At 38.9% G+C, this 21,206-nt stretch overlaps 1 protein-coding gene across 1 annotated transcript in view; it reads right to left on the bottom strand.

The window, feature by feature from the left end:
- The window catches only part of Cand1 (cullin associated and neddylation dissociated 1), a 44,451-nt gene that overhangs the window by 15,809 nt on the left and 7,436 nt on the right, over positions 1 to 21,206 (bottom strand). Inside the window, exons 2-7 of the mRNA XM_050165495.1 lie at positions 17,178 to 17,321; positions 4,497 to 4,651; positions 3,730 to 3,853; positions 2,007 to 2,263; positions 1,405 to 1,510; positions 113 to 258 (exon numbers count right to left, since the gene is read on the bottom strand). Coding sequence (XP_050021452.1) covers positions 113 to 258; positions 1,405 to 1,510; positions 2,007 to 2,263; positions 3,730 to 3,853; positions 4,497 to 4,651; positions 17,178 to 17,321 — 932 coding nt within the window. The remainder of the gene's footprint in view (positions 1 to 112; positions 259 to 1,404; positions 1,511 to 2,006; positions 2,264 to 3,729; positions 3,854 to 4,496; positions 4,652 to 17,177; positions 17,322 to 21,206) is intronic.

Genomic DNA, 21,206 nt, shown 5'->3' on the forward strand with positions numbered 1-21,206 from the left:
CTTGAGCACCACAACACTATGGTACAATTTGCAGTTATGAACCAATGTTCCATTTGGGATACTGGCTTCTTTTGAGGTAACACACAGATTCCTTCTATGTAATTAGAAATACCTTGATCATCATCATCTCCACCATCAGCATCCATAGCATTTTCATCTTCATCTTCATCATCATAATTGTAATTTGGATCATAGGTAAGATATTTTAGACAAATGTTTATAATGGTAGAAACATGAGGATAAACTTCCTTAGGACATCTGAATATAAAGACAAGAGCTGTTTTAAAACACACACACACCATTCTTTTCTCCCTGTTCAGTTATTAGCAGTACCAGCAAAATAGTTTCTGACCACTTAATTTTTGTTCCATGAGCTTCATGTTTGAAAAGATTTCCCTTTCAAATGATATTCAGTTTTAGGATGTGTGACCCCACACAAATATCATATATATACATATATAAATGGTTCAAGGCAGAGCAGTATAGAGATACTTATCAATGGACTTGTAAAATTGTTAGTGAATATTCACTTAGCATCACGGTCTTCTTTCCCTGTACACTAATTATCAATAAAAAATATACATATGCTCACAGAGTCAAAATTAAAGGAGCAATTCATGGTTCTTAATAAAATGAATCTCACCACTACTTATTTTCAAAATATGGTATGGAGGTTGGAGACAATTTAGTGGTCAGGAGCCCTGGTGGCTCTTGCAAAGAACCTTGATTCAATCCTAGCATTCACACGGAGGCTCACACCTGCCTGTGAATTCCAGTGCCAGGGGATCCGATACTTCCTTCTGGTTTCCATGAGTGCCAGGTGTGTACAGGGTGCAGGCACACACACAGCCCAAACACCCACACAGATTAAAACATCAAAAGACAACAGTAATAATAAATTACTTTTAAACTGGCAGCACTATAAAAGTGCTCCCTAAACCATGAGGCAAAAGGGCAAAGTCTAGACAAAACTAGTTAGAACCAAGACATCCAAACAAACTATATTAGTCAAAGACAAACATTCAGCTAATACTGTTCTCACACAATTTTTACCCAATACTGTCTGAAACATAAAGGTTGAAAAGAAGTGCAACCTACTATATTTCTCTTTGGAAATTCCACCCTGTTATTCTGGAAACAGACTATATTACGTGGCCTTTCTCCTGGTATAAGTAAGTGAATACTGTATGCATCTTTTAAGTTATAACAATAAGTATTTTCAAAGTAAACAAAAATACTAGATTTTATAATAGTAAGATGACATTTGCTACAAATATTCTATTCGCAATCAATTACTATTTATGAAGAATTACATATAAAATCCTATGCTATTTCTCTTTATTTACCTAATCTTAAAATGACTATTTCAATCTTGAGAAAACTTTTTTAAATACAAAGACTTACCTTCTCACAAATGATTCAAAAGCTTGAATGCAGTATTCTCTTAATTCATCATCATCTACATTACAAAATTTTACCACCAAAGGAATTATCTTCTCAAGGTATTCACCTAAGAAAAGCATATTGTTTTTTAAAACCAAACACTTTAAAAAAATTTAAAAAACAATTTTAGGGGGGCGGTCGGGAGAGATGGCTCAGAGGTTAAGAGCATTGCCTGCTCTTCCAAAGGTCAATTCCCAGCAACCACATGGTGGCTCACAACCATCTGTAATGGGGTCTGGGGCCCTCTTCTGGCCTGCCGGCATACACACAGACAGAATATTGTATATATAATAAATAAATTAATTAAAAAAAATCTTAGGGTTAAAAAAAAAGAACAATTTTAGGGGGCCAGCCAGCAAGCAGGCTCAGAGGGTAAAGGTGCCTCCTGCACAGGCTGGGGCTGGCTTTGATCCCCATGTACATGTGGACGCAGAGAACTGACTGAAGAGTTGATCTCTGACCTCACATGAACATTGAGTCACACACATACTATGCACAAACAACATACAAACATGTGGGGGAAAAAAAACCAAAACAACTTTGAAACTTTAAAAAGGTCTTACCTATTCTATGGCCAGCCTGCCTACTAATAGCAGCAATACATTGGATATAGGTCCTTGTTGTTGACATGGAGTCATTTTTGGACAACTCTGACAACAGATGTTCAATAAGGTCTACAAAGACTATATTCCCACAGCTCATTACTAGATGGCCAAGAGCAATGATGGTTCTTTTGCGCACTGCAAGTCTAGGACTCGTCAGCTGGGGGAGCAGACAGCTCAGAATTGAAGGATGGAAATTTACAAGAAGTCCTCCTTGCCTTAAAAAAAAAAAAAAAGAGAGAGAGAGAGAGAGAGAGAGAGAAACAGAAAGAAAAATCAATTCAACATGCCAGAGCACTACTAATATGTCTAGACTCTGAACTCAATGTATGTATTTGGGGTACAAATTAGGTTGAGACAAATTGAAACTCAGAGTAAAAGAAAAGCTAAATTTTCACTGCCACTATTGATGCATCTGAAAACCCCAAGCTAAATGTATATGGAGATGTTTCACCAAACAACTCCTGTGAGGCCTGTTACCTACTATATAAACTGGCTAACCAATTGTTGGCAAAACACCAAACAAAACAAAAGGCACAATGATCTTGTCACGTCCCTCCTTCAAAGTATTTTATCTACTCACGACACCAAAAACCCAGATGTCTCTTCATTTTCTCCCTTCTTTTCTCTGTGTCCCTCCTTCAAAGTATTTTATCTACTTAGTTGTGGTTTTTTTGAGTACTCACGACACCAAAAACCCAGATGTCTCTTCATTTTCTCCCTTCTTTTCTCTGTCTACCTCATGCTCAGTTTTATTGGTTCATTTGCTCCCAATATTGTGTTTCCCAATCTCTCAACATGCAGACAGCTAAATTATACATTATATATATAAACCAAAGTATATCTACTCTCATGTGCCAAAAGTGCCAGTCTGCGAATCATACAGGGGACAAAAAGACTGTCTGGGTTATCCCTGCTTAACAATTAAGCATACATTCCTGCCCAGCTGGCAGGACTCCAGCTGCCTTTGTCTTCGCCATCCTCATCCACATATTCCACACCTTTGCAGCTCATCACTCGAGTGCCGCCTATTCCTCACATCCACCCACACAAAACTTCACTGAGCACAGTCCCACTTAGTCTGGGCTCCCTTGGCTTTTCGGCCATTTCCCTTCTTACCTCCTAGATAAAAGCATGAGAGCTCTGTGTGACAGGGCAATCACAGCCCCTCATTACATTATTTAATAAACGCACAATTTTCTCTATCAAAACCCTCAACTATTTTTATATTAAACCAAATTAACCATAATACTAGTCACAAATAATGAATAACTAATAATTGTTAGAAACAAGGATACACTGAAACTGAAATGCCCTATAAAGTTCATTTTCTTAGAAGTGCCTTATTTATTCCTAAGCGTGCCTGCCACAAAAAGTAGGAAAGCAACAAGTGAATAAAACCCACCCCCAACCCCCGTCGCACAGACATGCCGTATAAACACAGTTGTTCAACTGCAGACTTGTGACTTCCACTAAAGCATCTCCTGTCAGCAGACTACTGAACAAGAACACAATAATAACAAACTGCTAAAAATGTGCAATCACAAACTTAAGATTTTTCAGAATCATGAAACATCTGTGACGCATATTAGCCTACATTTCCTTTACCCCCAACCACCGAAATCTAGGCCAAGTTTTATTACAGTTATAACACATGATACAAATAAATAGTGGGCACATTTACCTGCTCAGCATATCTGCCATAATATCCAAGGCCTCCAGCTGGACAGAGACATCTTCCTGCTTTGCTATTGCACTGGTGAGGCGACCAGTAATCTTCTTACATACATTAGCAGCTAGTGCAGAGCCTATAGGGGGAGTAAATAAAAAAATTCAAATATGTCAAATCTATCTGATATCTGTACTGGTTACCAAATATTCAACAGACTAACCTTGTTCAAGACACTTAAGAGAACCTTGCTAAGGAAAAAAAAGCACATAAAAATAATAGCTTATTACACCTAACCAATAATCAAAAATCTTAACTGTCAAGGGGTACAGGAAATATAACAACTATCACTATTCACATTTTGCTGGGCAATTATTGAATCCTGACTAGAAGCCTGTAGTGCTTGTGGCAAACAAATGTCTAGATTGAAATGTATCAAGGGTTTGCTGCTCTTGAATTCTTTCTAGCAACTGCCATTTATGTTCTGATGCATTTGGACTGTAATTTAAACAGTTTCTAAAAAGAAAAAAAGCAACACGTTTAAGCTCCAACGTGGTTACTTCACACCAAATGGAGATGTTGCTCATGTGCATGTCGACAGACACACACACCACCTGCTTTAACATAAATACAGAACTGAGTCTATACATTTCAATTCCACTTACTCAAAGGTTACATTTGTGTTTAAGAAAAGTAAGGCTTCAAATTAGCTCTTTCCCTTGGAATGCAGGGAAGGTATATCTCCATGTAGAAAGAAAATAAGAAAAAACATTCTTGCTTACCACTGGAAGCTGGAGGAAGTTCCCCAATTACTGTTTTAAGGCCAATACTGGAAATATCCCGAAGCTGCTCCTTATCAGAAAGCATGTTTGTGCAGAGGGTGTCTACAATCGTCTCTACTTGGTATTCTTTGACTTTACTCACTAAAGGGCCAAGACTGCAACAGAAAGAAGGAAGTTCTTTTAGCAACTAGATAAAAACAGAACAGAAAAAGTAAGCACAAATAGAAATCTTGCCTAGTAAATGTCAGTTTTAACCATGGATGTCCGTATCATAAATGACACATAAATAAAGATGAAGGGGAACTGACTGATAGAACTCTTGTTTCCCCCACTGATTTCCAGCAGAATAACAAGAAAATGAAGAAGATTTCCGTCCTGCATGCTAACCCTTCAAGCACACAAACACAAGCAAACAAAAGTGTTAATAGTTAGGGATCTGCTCCCAACAAGCTTCAGGTGCAAGAAAAGTCCCATATGATGCTACATTGCTAACTTTGACTCTTTCTTGTTATTGTTCTAGTTTCTTTTAATTTCCTGTCTAAATTCTAAAAACACAATGAAAACCACCAGTCCTATTATATGCTCTCAAAGCACGCTGCACATCTCTTTTATATAGTTGTGTTTCTATTACTCTTGCTGGTTGAATCCCCGCCCCCCCAATGAGGCTAGAAGTCCTTTCTGTATGTTCTGGAGTATATAGCAGGCATGTTTGGTATATGAATATTCATCAAGAAATGACTGCTAGACAAGATTCCTGATAAAGAAGACATAAGCCCTAAAATAGAGGATTTAATATAAAGCTCATGAGGTAAGAAATTCATATAACAATGAAATTTACAGTTTCCAAAAACTTTCACATTCAATATTATTGGCAGACTTAAAGTCCAATGTTTTTTGGTAGTAGGCTCTCAAGAGATAAACAGAAAGAAAAACTATTTCAAAACTCTCACTTTGGTAAACAACCCTAATCAAATACAAGGCTCACCAAAGTCATGAGACTTAGTGGGAAAAGGATGTTAAAATATAAACAAGGAAAAGAAAAAAAGACAACCATTTCTAATGGAGAAGTAAGACCAGAAACTAAAATAAATGGAATGCATACTGAAAAAAATAATGAAATGGAAGCTGGAGAGATGGCTTGACTAGTGAAGAGCTTTCCTTAAGTATATGCGCGCGCACACACACACAAATGTGCACATACACTACAAACATATATAACAAATTATATCCTAAAAAAATAGTAGAGTACTACTCTGTAAATTTCTTAATGTTTGAAATTAAAAAATTAATTTCTATGTGTAGTTTTACATTCAATTTGTTATGGAAGCACATGTCATGTGGTCTCTGGATAATTGTTTGTACTGATGAAAACATCAAAATCCAAGGAAAAAACAAGTCCTCAATGGCATTCAGTGACAGTCTGAACCTTTCAGTGGACTTTCAGAAGGTACCCAGATCTTTAAGTAATCTAAAGGAGTGGGGTGGGTGAAAATCAAGCAGAAAAAAGAAAAGCAACTTCTACAAATCTAACTATATCAACATTTACAAAACATTAATAAAGACTCCTATGCTATGAAACAGTCAAATATTAGGTGTTAAATAGCAATTAAACACGTGTATGCCTAATCACTGATAAAGATGATTCTGTTTCCATCTTTGTTGGATAAACATGCAAAGCAAGCAGTGAGTTAAGAATCCCCTTACTAGAGAGAGCACGAGCAAGGAACTCAGGACCGAGAGAGGTGCACCCACACACTGAGACAATGTGGATGTTCTATCGGGAACTCACCAAGGCCAGCTGGCCTGGGTCTGAAAAAAGCCCGGGATAAAAAAACGGTCTCACTGAACATAGCGGACAAGGAGGACTACTGAGACCTCAAGAACAATGGCAATGGGTTTTTGATCCTACTGCACGTATTGGCTTTGTGGGAGCCTAGGCAGTTTGGATGCTCACCTTACTAGACCTGGATGGAGGAGGGTGGTCCTTGGACTTCCCACAGGGCAGAGAACCCTGATTGATCTTTGGGCTGACGAGGGAGGGGGACTTGATTGGGGGAGGGGGAAGGGAAGGGGAGGTGGCAGTGGGGAAGAGACAGAAATCTTTAATAAATAAATAAAAAATGCAAAAAAAAAAATAGAATCCCCTTACTCATGTCTCTTCCTGGGTTATTTTCCATTTCCTAATTTCCCCATCTCCTTTTGGGTATAATTCCCACTTGTCCTTTAATCAGGCGAATCTAATCTCTCTCCTTACTCCAACAATCTTGCACTTATCACAACTAACTGCTGAGTTTGAATGAAGACTTCCTTAATGCTTAAACACATATCAAGAGTTTCATCTTTAACAACATGCACTTTTAAAATGCATGCAAAGAAAATTGGTATTACTAAAAAGAAACAACAAAACAGAAATCTTAAGATCCCTCTCAATCAATAGATTGATTACTCAAACCAAACACCAGAGAAGATCTACAGCCAATAGTTGATGTGGGATTCCCCTCTGTATGTTGTGATTACCATTAATGAATAAAGAAACTGCTTTGGACCTACAGCAGGGCAGAACAGAGCTCGGTGAGGAAAACTAAACTGAATGCTGGGAGAAGGAACACAGAGTGAGGTGAAGCCATGGAGCTGCCAATGGACACAGACATACTGAAACTTTGCTGGTAGGCCATGGCCTTGTGGTGATGCACAGATTAAAGGAGATGGGTTAAATTAATATTTAAGAGTTAGCCAATAAGAAGCTAGAGCTAATGGGCTAAGCAGTGATTTAAATAATATAGTTTCTGTGTGATTATTTCAGGAGTCTGGGTGCCAGGAAAACAAACAAGAGGCTTCCTATTACAAACTGGCACTCCAATGTGGCCGACTAAATTCACATAAAACCTTAGAGGGCTTGGAAAGGAATTCTAGACACTAAAAAACAAAATTTAGCCATTAAAAAATGGGCTTTGCTTGCTGGTGGTGTGCCACAGCTCCTTTAACAGAGGTCTTACTGATTCAGAAGTAACAGAAAAACAGCCCTGGAGTCCTGGACCGCACAGTCAGCACAAACTCTTTAACTCTTTCTGGGGGTCTGGTTATGGAGCATTTAAATGGGATTTGTGAGCAGACTCCTACAACTTGCTTAATGGCAACACAGATGCACTGTATGCATAAAAATGGGACTGTGAGCATGGGTCTGCTAAACAGACCTCTGCCCCACCATGCTGAACTGGGTGGAGCAAAGAGACAAAGCAGCCTTAATTGCTGTTCAACATTAAGAAGCACTCTTGGACAGAAAAGAATTGCAGAGGCAAAATAAGACAAATTCAGGCCGGGCGGTGGAGCACTCGGGAGGCAGAGGCAGGTGGATCTCTGTGAGTTCAAGGCCAGCCTGGACTACAAGAGCTAGTTCCAGGACAGGAACCAAAAAGCTACGGAGAAACCCTGTCTCGAAAAATCAAAAAAAAAAAAAAAAAAAAAGAAATTCAGACATAAAAGACCTCTAAACGAGACACAGTGTTTAAAAAAAATATACATAGGCTTTGGAGAGAGAAAAAGGGTAAAGAGACAGTAAGTATAATATAAGAGTATAGACAGTCATAGATATTAAGTATTAAACAATAGTAGACTAAAAAAATAAGTCATGTAAAGATGGAAAATACACAGAGTCTGGATTATGAATATTATTGTGCTTTCTTTGAATTTTTTGACTGTGAAGGATTTATGTATAAAGACACATTTCTTTGTATGGGCTGCTAAATTAAACCAACACAAAAGTATCTTGACTTCAGAATTTGAGTCTAAGGATATGCTGCTTTGGGAAAGAGGTTCTGCTTTTGTTTTCCACAGAAGATGAGAACCTGTGGGTTAATTCAAGATTTACGTGGTCTGATGGACTAAACCCCATAAAGGTCGCCTTGAACATCCCTCAAAAAATTACTTCGCTCAATAAACAGCAAGAAGCAGTTTGGAGAGAACTACGCCCATATTCCCAAATATTGTTTGTAAATGTTTCTTTACATTTAAAGAGGGGCTTGCTATAGAGATGGATACTTTCCATTAGTATGGCTCTTGCTCTATCGATACAAATTTAAGGCAATTTTGTTGTATGTATATTTCTGTTCTTGATTAAGGTATTGTGTTTGTATAGCTCATTTAAAAATGCAATGTATAGTTAAGAATAATAGGTTAATAGATAATCATCTATAATAGTCAATCCTGTAGTCATGTTAGTTAGATTTTCTAGATTACAGAGATGTATTTCAGATAGATAGGTATTCTTTGAATCTTTCAAAGACTATAGAATATGGTATTTAAAATGTTTTTAAGAATTTAGGACTTATCATGACAATGAGACACATCTGCTCCTGGCAGCACCAATCTACTTCAAGAGAAAGATGGGCATCAAAAAGGCTCCTTATGGTGTTGGTTAGCCATTTGGACAAGAAACTGTTCTTGCCTGGACTGCTTGATGGTATATTATATGAACTGAACATGCAGGACCCACAGAGAAATGACTGCTGAATTTGCCTAAAGGTGAGACAGTCTTTTGGGGTTCCTGCTTCCTGAAAAAGTCTGCCAATATAGGTAGAACTGTCTTTGAGATTTTCTGCTTCATGAAAAAGTCTGTCAATACTATGGGCCTGTAGGCTGAAGATGAATGCTCCAACATTACAGAACTCTGGGTGACTGTACAAGTAGCAAGATGTCTCTGTCAATTCTAGAGTTTTGGAAGTGGTTTACAATTCACTTCCTGTTTACTTAGGTGTTGAAGCCCTTGTGGGTCCAGCAGATTCCCTAACTCTACTGGACCGGAGTCGCGAGGAATAAACCAACGCAGCTTACATGGTCATCATGGAAGGGCAAGATCTCTCTCCAAAGATCTCTCGTTTATTCTCCAAAGACCTTATATACCATCACATCAATTGAGCGGGAAAACACATTAGGCTGTCTCCTAGGCAACAAGGTGCATGGGCTCAAGGCACATCGCATTTACCTGTATGCTAGCAGTCAGGTAGGCCATGAATTAGCATTTCTATAAGACATCCTCTTAGTTACAAAAGGAGGAAGCACCGAACCTCTTAACTCTTAAAGTCCTCAGCTTCAGCCAACACCTCTTCTCAGGTAATCTACATTTATAACAAAAGAAACTAGGAGCAGTACATCCTGGCTATTGTTAGGCAGAGACAGCTTGTCTACAGAGTTACATCAGCTCAAACAGGGCTATTGGCTCTCGCGCCATACAAAAATATGGGCCTACACTTAGGTAATATTGTATCTTTATGGAGTCTCTGATGGAGTTGAAGGATATAGTTTTCCTTAGTCACAATAAAAGATAAAATAGATATAAATACTGTAACTATAATTCTTGCTTGATAACTGTTTTGTTATATGTAATTTTACTATGTTAAAATTAAAATACTCTTTATTTAAACAGAAAAGGGGAGGTGATGTGGGAGTCCCCTCTGTAAGCTGTGATTACCATTAATGAATAAAGAAACTGCTTTGGACCTATAGCTGGGGAGAACAGAGCTAGGCTGGGAAAACTAAAATGAATGCTGGGAGGAAAAAGGCAGAGTGAGGAGAAGCCACAACTTTACCCGGTAAGCCTCGTGGCAATACACAGATTAATAGAAATGGTTTAAATTAAAATGGAAAAGGTAGCCAATAAGAAGCTAGAGCTAATGGGCAAAGTCGTGATTTAATTAATAGTTTCTGTGTGGTTATTTCAGGAATCTGGGCAGCCGGGAAATGAACAAGTGGCCAAGCAGTCTCCCACAACAAATAGCCCTACTTAATAATGAGGATTTCAACAGATTCACCACTGAAGTGACTGTTAGGTACAAAACTCCAAAGATTTAACACAAATTCATGTAACTAACAGATATGAGAAACTGGCTCATAATTGCACGTGGGCTCTTTTCAAACATTCCTCCAGCTTCGGCATAATTATTTTAAACACAGAAATTGACAGTGATTAAAATAATAAGGGCTTTTAAAGAAACAATATAGTCTCAAGAAAGGGGAAAAAATTAAGCTAGCCAAAGTGAATTAGGTTAACCCAGACTTCCTATACACCACAGCACCAAAGGAAAAGCTTTGCCCTCAGGAGGTATCATAGGGACACAGTATCACTGTCATCTGGAAAGTAGAGGCGTATTGGCCAACAGTGAGAATGGGCAGGAAGATGCTGCTTTGTGGACATAATAGCTCCCCCACTCAATTTAGACTCATCTGGTCTAAAATTTTAGCAGGACCAGGGTGGAAAGTTCCCGAACAATGACAATCTAACAAGACAACACTGCTGTAAGGACTGATGGGCCGACAGAGCACAGAGACTAAAACACACACTTTTGTACTCCATTCATTTTTTTTTTTTCAAAAATGCCAGGTAAATTCTAAATTCAATTCAGTGGAGGAAATGAAGGTCCTTTCAACACACAGAGCTTGCAACAGCTGCCCAACCATATGGGAAGAAGTGAACAGCTCCAACCTTATACTTTCCACAAAATCAGTTCCACACAGATCACAGAACTAAGAATAAAAACAAAAACTGCAAATGGGAGAAAATCTTTGTAAACCAAATCAAATATTTCTTAGGACCTGAACAATAGCCACAAAACAGATACTTTATAAGTTAAATCAAAATAAACTCAAGAATTAAAATTAACAACCAAAGACCAAATTAAAAGATATTTACAAAATAAATGCATAAATGGATTGATATAAAAATATATTTTAGGACGGGAGGGATAGGGAATTGGGATTGGTACATAAGATTGTTTTAAAATTAAAAAAAAAAAGAATAAAAAGCCACACTCTGGCCAAATGGTATGCAAACTTAAGACGAAACAGCTCCTAGAATGAGACAAAGATCATAAACTCAGAGACTGAAGCAGGTCTGTTGCATATATACTACAACTTTCAGTTTCGTTCTTTTATGGGACGCCTGAATGGGTAAACTCTTGGGTCTTGGATTCTCATGACTTCTCCTGGCGCTCTGGTTGGCTTGGCCTGTCCAAGTTTGATATGACGGCTTTCCTTTCTAATTAGTGTATTCTATATTGTAAAATAAAATAACCCCTTTACACTTACTATTTTTTGAAAAACACTTGAGAAACCCCGAACAAATGATACTAAAATGACCATGAAGACCAGCTACAAGAGGTGCACGGGTGTTAGAGACTATTATCTGGTCCCGTACAGGCATACCCAGGAAGCAATTCACAGATGTAGGAATATGTAGTGAACAATTCTACTACTGGCCAGAACATGTGCCTCATTTATGACTTCCATGTCTTGTGCTACTTCTTTTCCACCTTGCTTCCTAAGGACAAGGAAGCTTTGCTACCTCTGTGATTAAGAGCCTTCTTTTTTCCCCTTTCTTCTTGCAGTGTAAAATAACCCATAACTTTACTTTCCAAAGGACACTCCACTTGGACATCTTCTAACCACACAAGTGATGTCTTTTCTTTGTTATCAATTAACATTTCTTTCATAAATGTATCAAAATAAAACCAATAACTCCCTATTTCCCACCATAAAAATTCACCTCATAAAGAGTCTCATTAAGTTTCCAAATACGGCCCACACTCCCACAGAGAGAACCGAGAATGCTAAACCTTCAACTTCAGCAGTCAGTTCCAGAATCAGAAGTGAAGCTAGACTTTGAACCCATTCTAACACCTATATTCTTTTTCCTTTCTTCTTTTTTTTTTTTTTTTAAGATTTATTTATTTTTACCTGTTCCTGGTATTCTGAGGTATGGACATGGATCAAAGAAAGAAACACTGCAGAATGAATGTAGGCTTTCCAAAAGCATCAGGGGGAATCAGACTCAATGGACTTGTGGGATATTCCTTTACACTGTTGAAGATACATCACTGTGACTGGTTTCATTAAAAGGTACACAGCCAAGAGCTAGGCAGGAAGTACAGCAGGGACTTCTAGACAGAGAATGCTGGGAAGAAGAGGGAGTTGAGAAGACACCATGGACACTGAGCAAGCAGCGTGGGTTTTATAAAGGTAACCGAGTCACGTAAAAAAATGTAGAAGAGGGGGCTGGAGAGATGGCTCAGTGGTTAAGAGCATTGCCTGCTCTTCCAAAGGTCCTGAGTTCAATTTCCAGCAACCACATGGTGGCTCACAACTATCTGTAATGAGATCTGGTGCCCTCTTCTGGCCTGCAGGCATACATACAGACAGAATATTGTATACATAATAAATGAATAAATAAATATTTTAAAAAATGTAAAAGATAGGGGTTAATTTAAGTTAAAAGAACTTCGTAGAAACAAGCCTAAGCTATAAGCTGAGAATTCATAGTTAATAGTAAGTTTCCGTCTTATTATCTGTGAGCTGAGGATTGATGAAAAATCTACCTACATGAACTGATCACGTGACTCAGAATGCCGACATTTAGCACCCCAATTTCAACACAGACATTTTATGTTCAGGGAGGTAAACAGTGGCCCCGTTAATATTCTATTACACTGTGTATGGGTGCTTGGCCTGCATGCATGTACCACGGAGGGCAGAAGATGTCGGAGCCCCTAGAACTGGAGTTAGAGAAGGTTATGCACCACCATGTAGGTGCTAGGAATCGAACCTGTGCCCTTTGAAAGAGAAGCCAGTGTTGTTAATGATTAAACAATTTCTCCAGCTCCTTCTAACACATTCGTATTCATATAAAATGTTGTCTTGAAAGGATAGTAGGAAATAAACTAATTCATTATATGGAAAAAAGAAAAAACTGCAACAGTGCTTAATATAAATTAATACCGTCAACATCAACTGGAAATTGGAATGGCTGAAACTGACAAGTGCAAGAAAAGAATTCACCTGCCCGCCTCTCTCCCAGCCCCATCCCACATGGCTGACACAGGATATAGCACCTCCAACAACACTATCATTTAGGTCCTTCTCCTCCTTAGGTTTGGGAAACAGAATGTAACCTTCTGTAAGTCCTAACAGGCTCTGTTCAAGGTCACCACCTTAACACTTACTGTCCTTTGGACACTGGAATAAGCAGGTTATCTTCTTCCAGACTATAAACAGTTTTTTTTTTTTCATAAAGCTGGCTTTATAAGAACAGAAAAGCCACTCACTGTGTAGAGTATACATCTTGCTACCTCACTGAATTCTTTTCTGAATACTTTTTTTTTAGATTCTTCTAAAGACACTCTTTTCCTTGTGTTATAGTGGTTCATTCCCTCAGAAGAAAGCACAGGATTAGTCTGTGAGTGTACCTTGTACTCATTATATGAGCTGTTTTGATTTTCTTTCTTTTTCCTTAGGTTTGGTTTATTGGAGATAATTTCTTTTTTTATATTTTATTTATTTATTTATTTAAGATTACTGTCTCATCCCCACCGCCGCCTCCCATTTCCCTCCCCCTCACCCAACCAAGTCCCCCTCCCTCGTCAGCCCAAAGAGCAGGACTTCTTGAATTTTGCAGGCAAATGGATGGAAATAGAAAACACTATCCTGAGTGAGGTAAGCCAGACCCAAAAAGAGGAACATGGGATGTACTCACTCATATTTGGTTTCTAGCCATAAATAAAGGACATTGAGCCTATAATTTGTGATCTTAGAGAAGCTAAATAAGGAGAACCCAAAGAAAAACACATAGACATCCTCCTGATTATTAACCTTCATCAGGCGATGAAAGGAGACAGAGACAGAGACCCACATTGGAGCACCGGACTGAAATCTCAAGGTCCAAATCAGGAGCAGAAGGAGAGAGAACACGAGCAAGGAACTATTTTGACTTTCAACGTTAAGAACCTATCAGATGTAAGGGTCACCCCACTGACCCAAACCAGCCAGGGCTGATTTGCCTAATCTGGCTAGCAAGGCTTCTAGGGCTTGGCCGAAAAGGACAACTTCCACAAATAGAGAAGGACTGAATCTTCCAGTCAGGGATATAGAAATAGCTGAGCTCCCCAGCTAGATCCTCTGAACAAGAAGAACCCATCAATTCCTGGACTTGTAAATGTCTTACTGAAACAGACAGCGAATTCTGTCAAGAGGGAATAAGGCCTCTGTGGTCTATTTTCACATTACTGACAGTGAGTCTGATGCTGCTTAAGGGAAGGCATGTTTTCATATGTAATTCTAAGTAGCCACAAGCCAATGTGGAATCCTAACAATGTCTTCCCAATTAACAAGATACATGTTTTTCCTTCTGACCAGTTAACACCAGTAGAACCTAAGTAAGCATACAATATTCTACTGCTCATTCTCACATTCGAGGGGGTATCGCCCTTACGATAGTAACACGTTTTAGTTTAAATATTTAAGTGCAGTCTGACCTCTGGTTTCCCTTTTTAGTGTTACCTTTAGTCAGCCTGTTTTACTAGTGATTAGAATAATTGGTTTAAGTCTGCCGTGTTCTCAGATGTGTTCTGCACTTCATAATGGTACTAGAACTATCTACTCTTTCAGGTTTCACAGGGATTTGTGGAAGATTTTTCAACCTTTTTTTGGGAAGTGGCAATCAAATTCTTTGATAATTTTTTGATTTCTTCACAAGAATTTAGTCATTTATGTATAAGCCACTTTCCCTCGAGAATCAGTTCTTATTATTTAGTCATGACCATGATTTTTATCCTTGCAAAGATGGCTGATCTTGTGAACTGGACAGAATAAGGAAGGAACCTCAACGGAAGAACTGCCTTCATCATACTAGCCAGTGGGTAGGTACATCAGGGTATTTTCTTGATTGTCAATTGATTCCAAGGGCCCAGCCCACGGTGGCCTGGGCTGAGTAAGAAAAGCAGCTGAATGTAACCCCGAGAGAAACCCAGCGAAGTGGTTTTGTCTGCAGTTTCTGCGTCAGACTTCAGACTCCTGCCTTGCTTGAGTTCCTGTTTTGGCTTTGCCCCATGGTGGACTATAACCTATAACATGAAATAAAATCCTTCTTAAGTTGCCTTTGGCTAGCGATTTATCACTGAACTAGAAAAGCTAACTGAGCAGTCCTATCTTATCTGCTTGTATCCTAAGTCCTTTTGGAATATAATAGAAAGTTTCCTCCCCATTTTGTTAACGGTGCTAAGGATCAACTAGTAACTCACATATGCTAAGCAAGAACTCTAAAACCAAGTTGTATCTTTAGCCCCCAATCTCTTTAATTATAAATGCAAACACAAAAGAGATCATTAAAAGAGCCAAAGATTCCCAGCACTCAGGAGGCAGAGGCAGGCGGATCCCCAGTTTGAGGCCAGCATGGTCTACAGAGAGAGTTCCAGAACAGCTAGAGATACACAGTGAAACCCTGTTTCTAAAAACAAAATAAAAAGATCAAAAGATTCCTATACAAATATTTGCATGTTTCATACCACTTTAAATACTGTCATTATGTTCAGAGGAGTACATGTAAGAAAGTCGGGGGATAAATGGTGGGAATTCCTTTTCCCTTTCTACTATGTGGGATCTGGAGATTACATGCAAATCTTCAGACTTGGCAGCAAGTGCCTTTACCTGCTGAGCCACACCGCCAAGGATAAAGCACTTGGTACAGACCTGTTTTATTTTAAACTTGTAAAGGTCTCAGGGTTAAGTAAACCTGCACTCCAAGTCTTTCTAGAAATTCCTATGTCAACCAATGATAGAAATTCTAATCTTTTACAGGATTTTCTTATAGACAGGAATCTAAATGACGAGGTGAAAACTAACTTGAAAGATTTATATAAATCCAGTAAGGCAGTAATGGGACAAAGCTGTAAACTGATACTGACCGATGTACACAATGACACAGAATTTCATAGATGAAACTGCCTTCTTTTATCCATTAGTGTCTAAGATTTAGCACCCACAAATCAAGCTGACTTACTAACTTGTTTATCGTTCGTGGCACTGAGGAAGAAGGGAGGCTATCACACATCTCAGCAAACCCCCACACATGCTCAGCAGACCCTCACCCACTGAGTCCTTCTTCTAGCTCTCATTCCACTTTCTTATTCCGAGCCAGGCCTTATTAACAGTAGGCCTTGAGTCTGGAGACCCCCTTGCTTCAGCCTTACATTCAAGGCTTAAATTGATTCAAAAATAATTTACTGAGAACTCAAATTCTATCCTCTAAGAATAATAAATACAACTGCCAAGATCCTAACTAGTAAGAAGTGCTTATTGGAGGCACACTAAAAGACAACTGGAATCTCTGCAATTTCAATCAAGCAGATTCTTGTAATCACACGATCACATCAACCTCATTCTGGTTATAACTGTCTGTCTTTTACTTCTCCTCGCTTCTTTGTCTCCCCCCTCCCTTTTGTGAGAAAGGAGCTCTCTAACTAACCCTCGCTAGTCTGCCTCCTGTGACATCAGGCATGCACATGCAGTCTTCAGTGCTGTAACTTTCTAAGATTTAAGTTTTGTTTTTCACCTCAACTAGAGTAGAACTTTCAAATGCAGACCAACAAATCAAAACGAAACAAAAATAGGCAATGGCCACACAAAAAAGCAGTGTTTCTTGATTTCTCTCTATGCACTTCCCATGAAAGTTGTATAATCAATCCCATGAAAGTCTACACTAACGAGTTAAGAGTCTATAATGAAATTATCCTGAATTAATCACATGCAATCACAACAGTTACCAGCAACCTAAAAATTCTAAAAAGAAACTTTCTAGAAAAGGAAGACAGCATCAGACTTAAGTACCAGTTTTCAAGTGAGCAAGCAGACACAACTCACCACTTGACAGCTAGATTCTGCACTTCCCCATTCTTATCTTCCAGCAGCTTCAGGATCATCTTCACCACCTTCCTCTCGCTGTCATCGTCCAGCTTGATGGAATCCTTCTGCAGCTCTGTCATCAAATCATTCGTAGCCATAAACCTAGTATAAATGGAAAAAATTCTTAACCAAAACAATTTTGTCAGGCAGTGGTGGTATACACCTTTAATGCTAGCACTTGGAAAGCAGAGGCAGGTAGATCTCTATGAGTTCAAAGCCAGCCTAGTCTACAGAGTTGAGTTCCAGGAAAGCCAGGGCTACACAGAGAAACCCTGTCTAAAAACTCCTCATCCCATGAGGCAAACACTCATACACATAAAAATCAAAAATATACAGAAACTTTGAACCACAGACAAAAGAAGGTTTAAAATCAAACAGACTGGGGGAAAAAAAAAAAGGCCAGATCTATCACTTGATCTCAGATTTTTTTTAAATATTAATTTATTTATTATGTATACAGTGTTCAGCCTCCATGTATGCCTGCAGGCCAGAAGAGGGCACCAGATCTCATTACAGATGGTTGTGAGCCACCATGTGGTTACTGGGAATTGAACTCAGGACCTCCGGAAGAGCAGTCAGTGCTCTTAACCTCTGAGCCATCTCTCCAGCCCCTTGATCTCAGATTTAATAAACAGGATGAATATTCAGTAAAGGGAAGTATAAAAGTGTTAGATTTCCTTCCCCCATAAAGGTTAAGAGGAAATTGTTTAAAATTAATGTCATTGGATATGGGTTGATCCCATGCAAATAAAGCATTAAGAGCTGTTAAAAGCCAAATGAACATTTCCCTAATTCCTGGCTCTCAACCATTAAAATAGTTCAACTGAAATAACAAATACTTAGTAGTCTTTTCCCTCTTATTTGAACAAGACCCAGCTGAAAAGAAAAACTTTTTCACACAGAAATGCCAAAATCTAAGTTTAAACTGAAAAACACAACTCTAATAACTAAACCACTATAGCAGTAATCTAGCAATGTGGTTAATAAGCTAAGTGGTGATGGCTTGCATTACAATTTAATTTAATACATGACTAGTATAAGGTAATTTCAAGGATAATTCCAATAATTAGGAATCAATAACCATTTAACATCAATGTCAGTTTTAAACTGCATAAAAACACATAATTCAATTTTTATCAAGTTCCATAAAACTGCTAAAGAAAAACTTTTGTTCACATTGAGCAATAGGAAATAAATTCGGCACTTTTTGATGATCCTCCTATTATAAACTAAAACAATAATAAAAACAAAGTTTTGATTAATATTCTGAAATGGGGAAATATATTAATGAAGGTATCAAATGTCTTAGTCACTGTTCCATTCCTATGAAGAGATACCATGACCAAGGTAGCACTTATGAAAAAAAGGACTTAACTGGGGCTGGTGTACAGTTTCAGGGGGTGAGTCCCTTATCACGAAGAAAGCATGGTGGCACTGAAGCAGTAACTGAGAGCTTGACCCTGATCCACAGGAGAAAAGGGAGACTGGGACTGGAATGGGCTTTTGCAGCCTCAAAGCTACCCAGGGTGACACAGCAAACAAGGCCTAATCCTCACGATCCTTTCAAACAGTTCTGCTCCCTGGTGACTAGGCATTCAAGTACGGCACCCCAATGGGGGCCATCCTTATTCCAACCACCACACAAAGCACTGAAAAAAGCACATTAAATACTCCAGCGTTTACAATCCCTCAACGTTTATGTAATGCCAGTTGTCAGGTCCAGTAACAATAATCAATTTAAGCTAAAAAGCAATAAAATAAACAATCCCAGTAACAAGGTGTTTGATAGTTCTGGTACAAGAACGGGCACGTTTTGTTTTTTTTTTTTTTTTTTTTTTTAGTTCTTTGAGACAGGGTTTCTCTGTAGCTTTGGTTCCTGTCCTAGCACTAGCTCTTGTAGACCAGGCTGGACTCGAACTCACAGAGATCCGCCTGCCTCTGCCTCCAGAGTGCTGGGATTAAAGGCGTGTGCCACCACCGAAAAGCAAGACTAAGCTAAACACAAGCAAAGGATCAACCAGCCTCTACTTTGACATCAAAAGCATGTAATAAAGAAGCATATTGATATCCAAAACCCCAGTAATTAACTAAATAAACTTTAAGGCTGAAATGAGTACCAGCAAAATTATCCACAGTATTTTTCAACATCAGAAAAATTGGATGAAAGTTCCATAATCCCAAAATAACCTCTCAGTGGTGAGGCTGAAACAGACAATTCCGAAGTTTCTTTCGAGTCCCATATAAAAACCTGTATAATTAATACTCTCAGAAGGAAGAAAGCTTCTCAGCCAGTTTGAATGCTGCCCTCAAGCAAGTTGAAAAGGTAGTTTAGAAGCCTCTTCAGCATATTCTACTGTTCAAAGTTCTAAGGCCGAGACAACACACACACTTAGTCTGTTCTTTCTCATCTAATGGGACAGACATAAATAGGCAAATCTCATTCTTCCAATTTTTTTCCAAAAATTTATTAGCTCCATCTAAAGTTGCAAATATAGTCATCTCTTTTAAAATTGTCATTTATATATTTATTACAAATTTCTAATACTAAAAGGCACCCTGGCATGGTGTGCACACCTATAATTCCAGTACTTGAGAGGTGCAGGCAGAAGGTCAGACTCAGCTAAAAGACTTTGAGGCTAGACAAAGGTTCTCCAGCTCCTGTCTTAACAGAACAGAACAATACTTACTGAGACCATCCAAACAATCCCGTCCGACAAAGTGTCAGGCAAAGTGCCTGCTAGCTGAGACCATGGGAAAGCTGTCTGTCCTGGGACTGGTAAGGGTGGTGGAGGGAACCACAGAGCAGCTCAGAATAAAGGACTGCCTAGATGTTTAGTGTAGCTGAAGCACAGAAACCAAGTGGGGAAAAATTTAACCACAGAAAATGGAAATGCAGACTAAAGTGAAGCTGGAAAATGGTCCCAGGTATTCACTAATCATGTCCTGAGAAATCAACATACCATGCATTCTACAAACTGCTAAGGTTACAAGGACTAGTTGAAGCAGATCTATATCCCGTTGTTTCAGAATTTACATTACAATCCAGTAAAGGGACTACTTTTAAGGCTTCGTATATGAAGTACTTGGAAAATTATGACCTGAGATAAACACTACAAAGCAAAATCTCATCAAGGAAAACTGCAGATGGAAAGATGGTTAAGTAGTTAAGAATCCTAAGGAGCAGAGTTTGGGTCCTAGCTCACAACTGTTAACTCTACTTCCATAGGATGACTCCTTATTCTAGCCTCTACAGGACACCCCCATCCCTAGATGCTAACATGTTAACGCACAATGCCCTGATAAGAAGCCCGGCAAACAGGAACAGGGGCTCCATATCAGGGAAAAGTGAGGTACAATGAGAAGACACAATTATTCTGGGAAGGGGAAACAGCTGGTGCCAGGAAAGCAGGGGCTGGGGATGAATGATTCCAGGAGACCATACCAGACTTCGGACTTAGATTAGGACCACCAGGAAGCTACCAAATACACAAGGGGCAGAGTTGGGCTGAGAAATGACTAGACTTCCCTTCCACGGAACCATTACAACACTTCATTCAGAAAGTCACTCATTGGTTGGCTGGACTAGAGGCACGTTAGGAGAACCACCAAAGCATAAGAAAAACAACGCAGACTAAGTGACTAACAAATGGGCAAGGGCACACAGTCATTATTACTCAAGGCCTATACCAGTCAACTGACTTGTTAAAAAATGAGTAAGCCCAACTCAAATCTTCCCCTTTGAAACCACTTGCCGACAGCTCCAAGGTGATAACAAATTCGAGTCCTCCAACACACACTCTTTATTGCAGTGGGGCTCTGCCTCCTGGTTCCAACGTCATACCACAGGGAACTAATCCTTGGCAGGGTTATTTAGCACTCTGTGGTCCACATTTATACTTTCTGCTGATGGTTTTGCTGCCTAACGTGGCCCCATGCATAGTCTGAAGAACTGTCTAGCATTCCCATACACAAAAGGCTGCGGCGTGC

This window comes from Alexandromys fortis, unplaced genomic scaffold (genome assembly GCF_014885135.2).
Source record: "Alexandromys fortis isolate MF-2015 unplaced genomic scaffold, M_Fortis_MF-2015_v1.1 scaffold_154, whole genome shotgun sequence".
Taxonomy (NCBI): domain Eukaryota; kingdom Metazoa; phylum Chordata; class Mammalia; order Rodentia; family Cricetidae; genus Alexandromys; species Alexandromys fortis.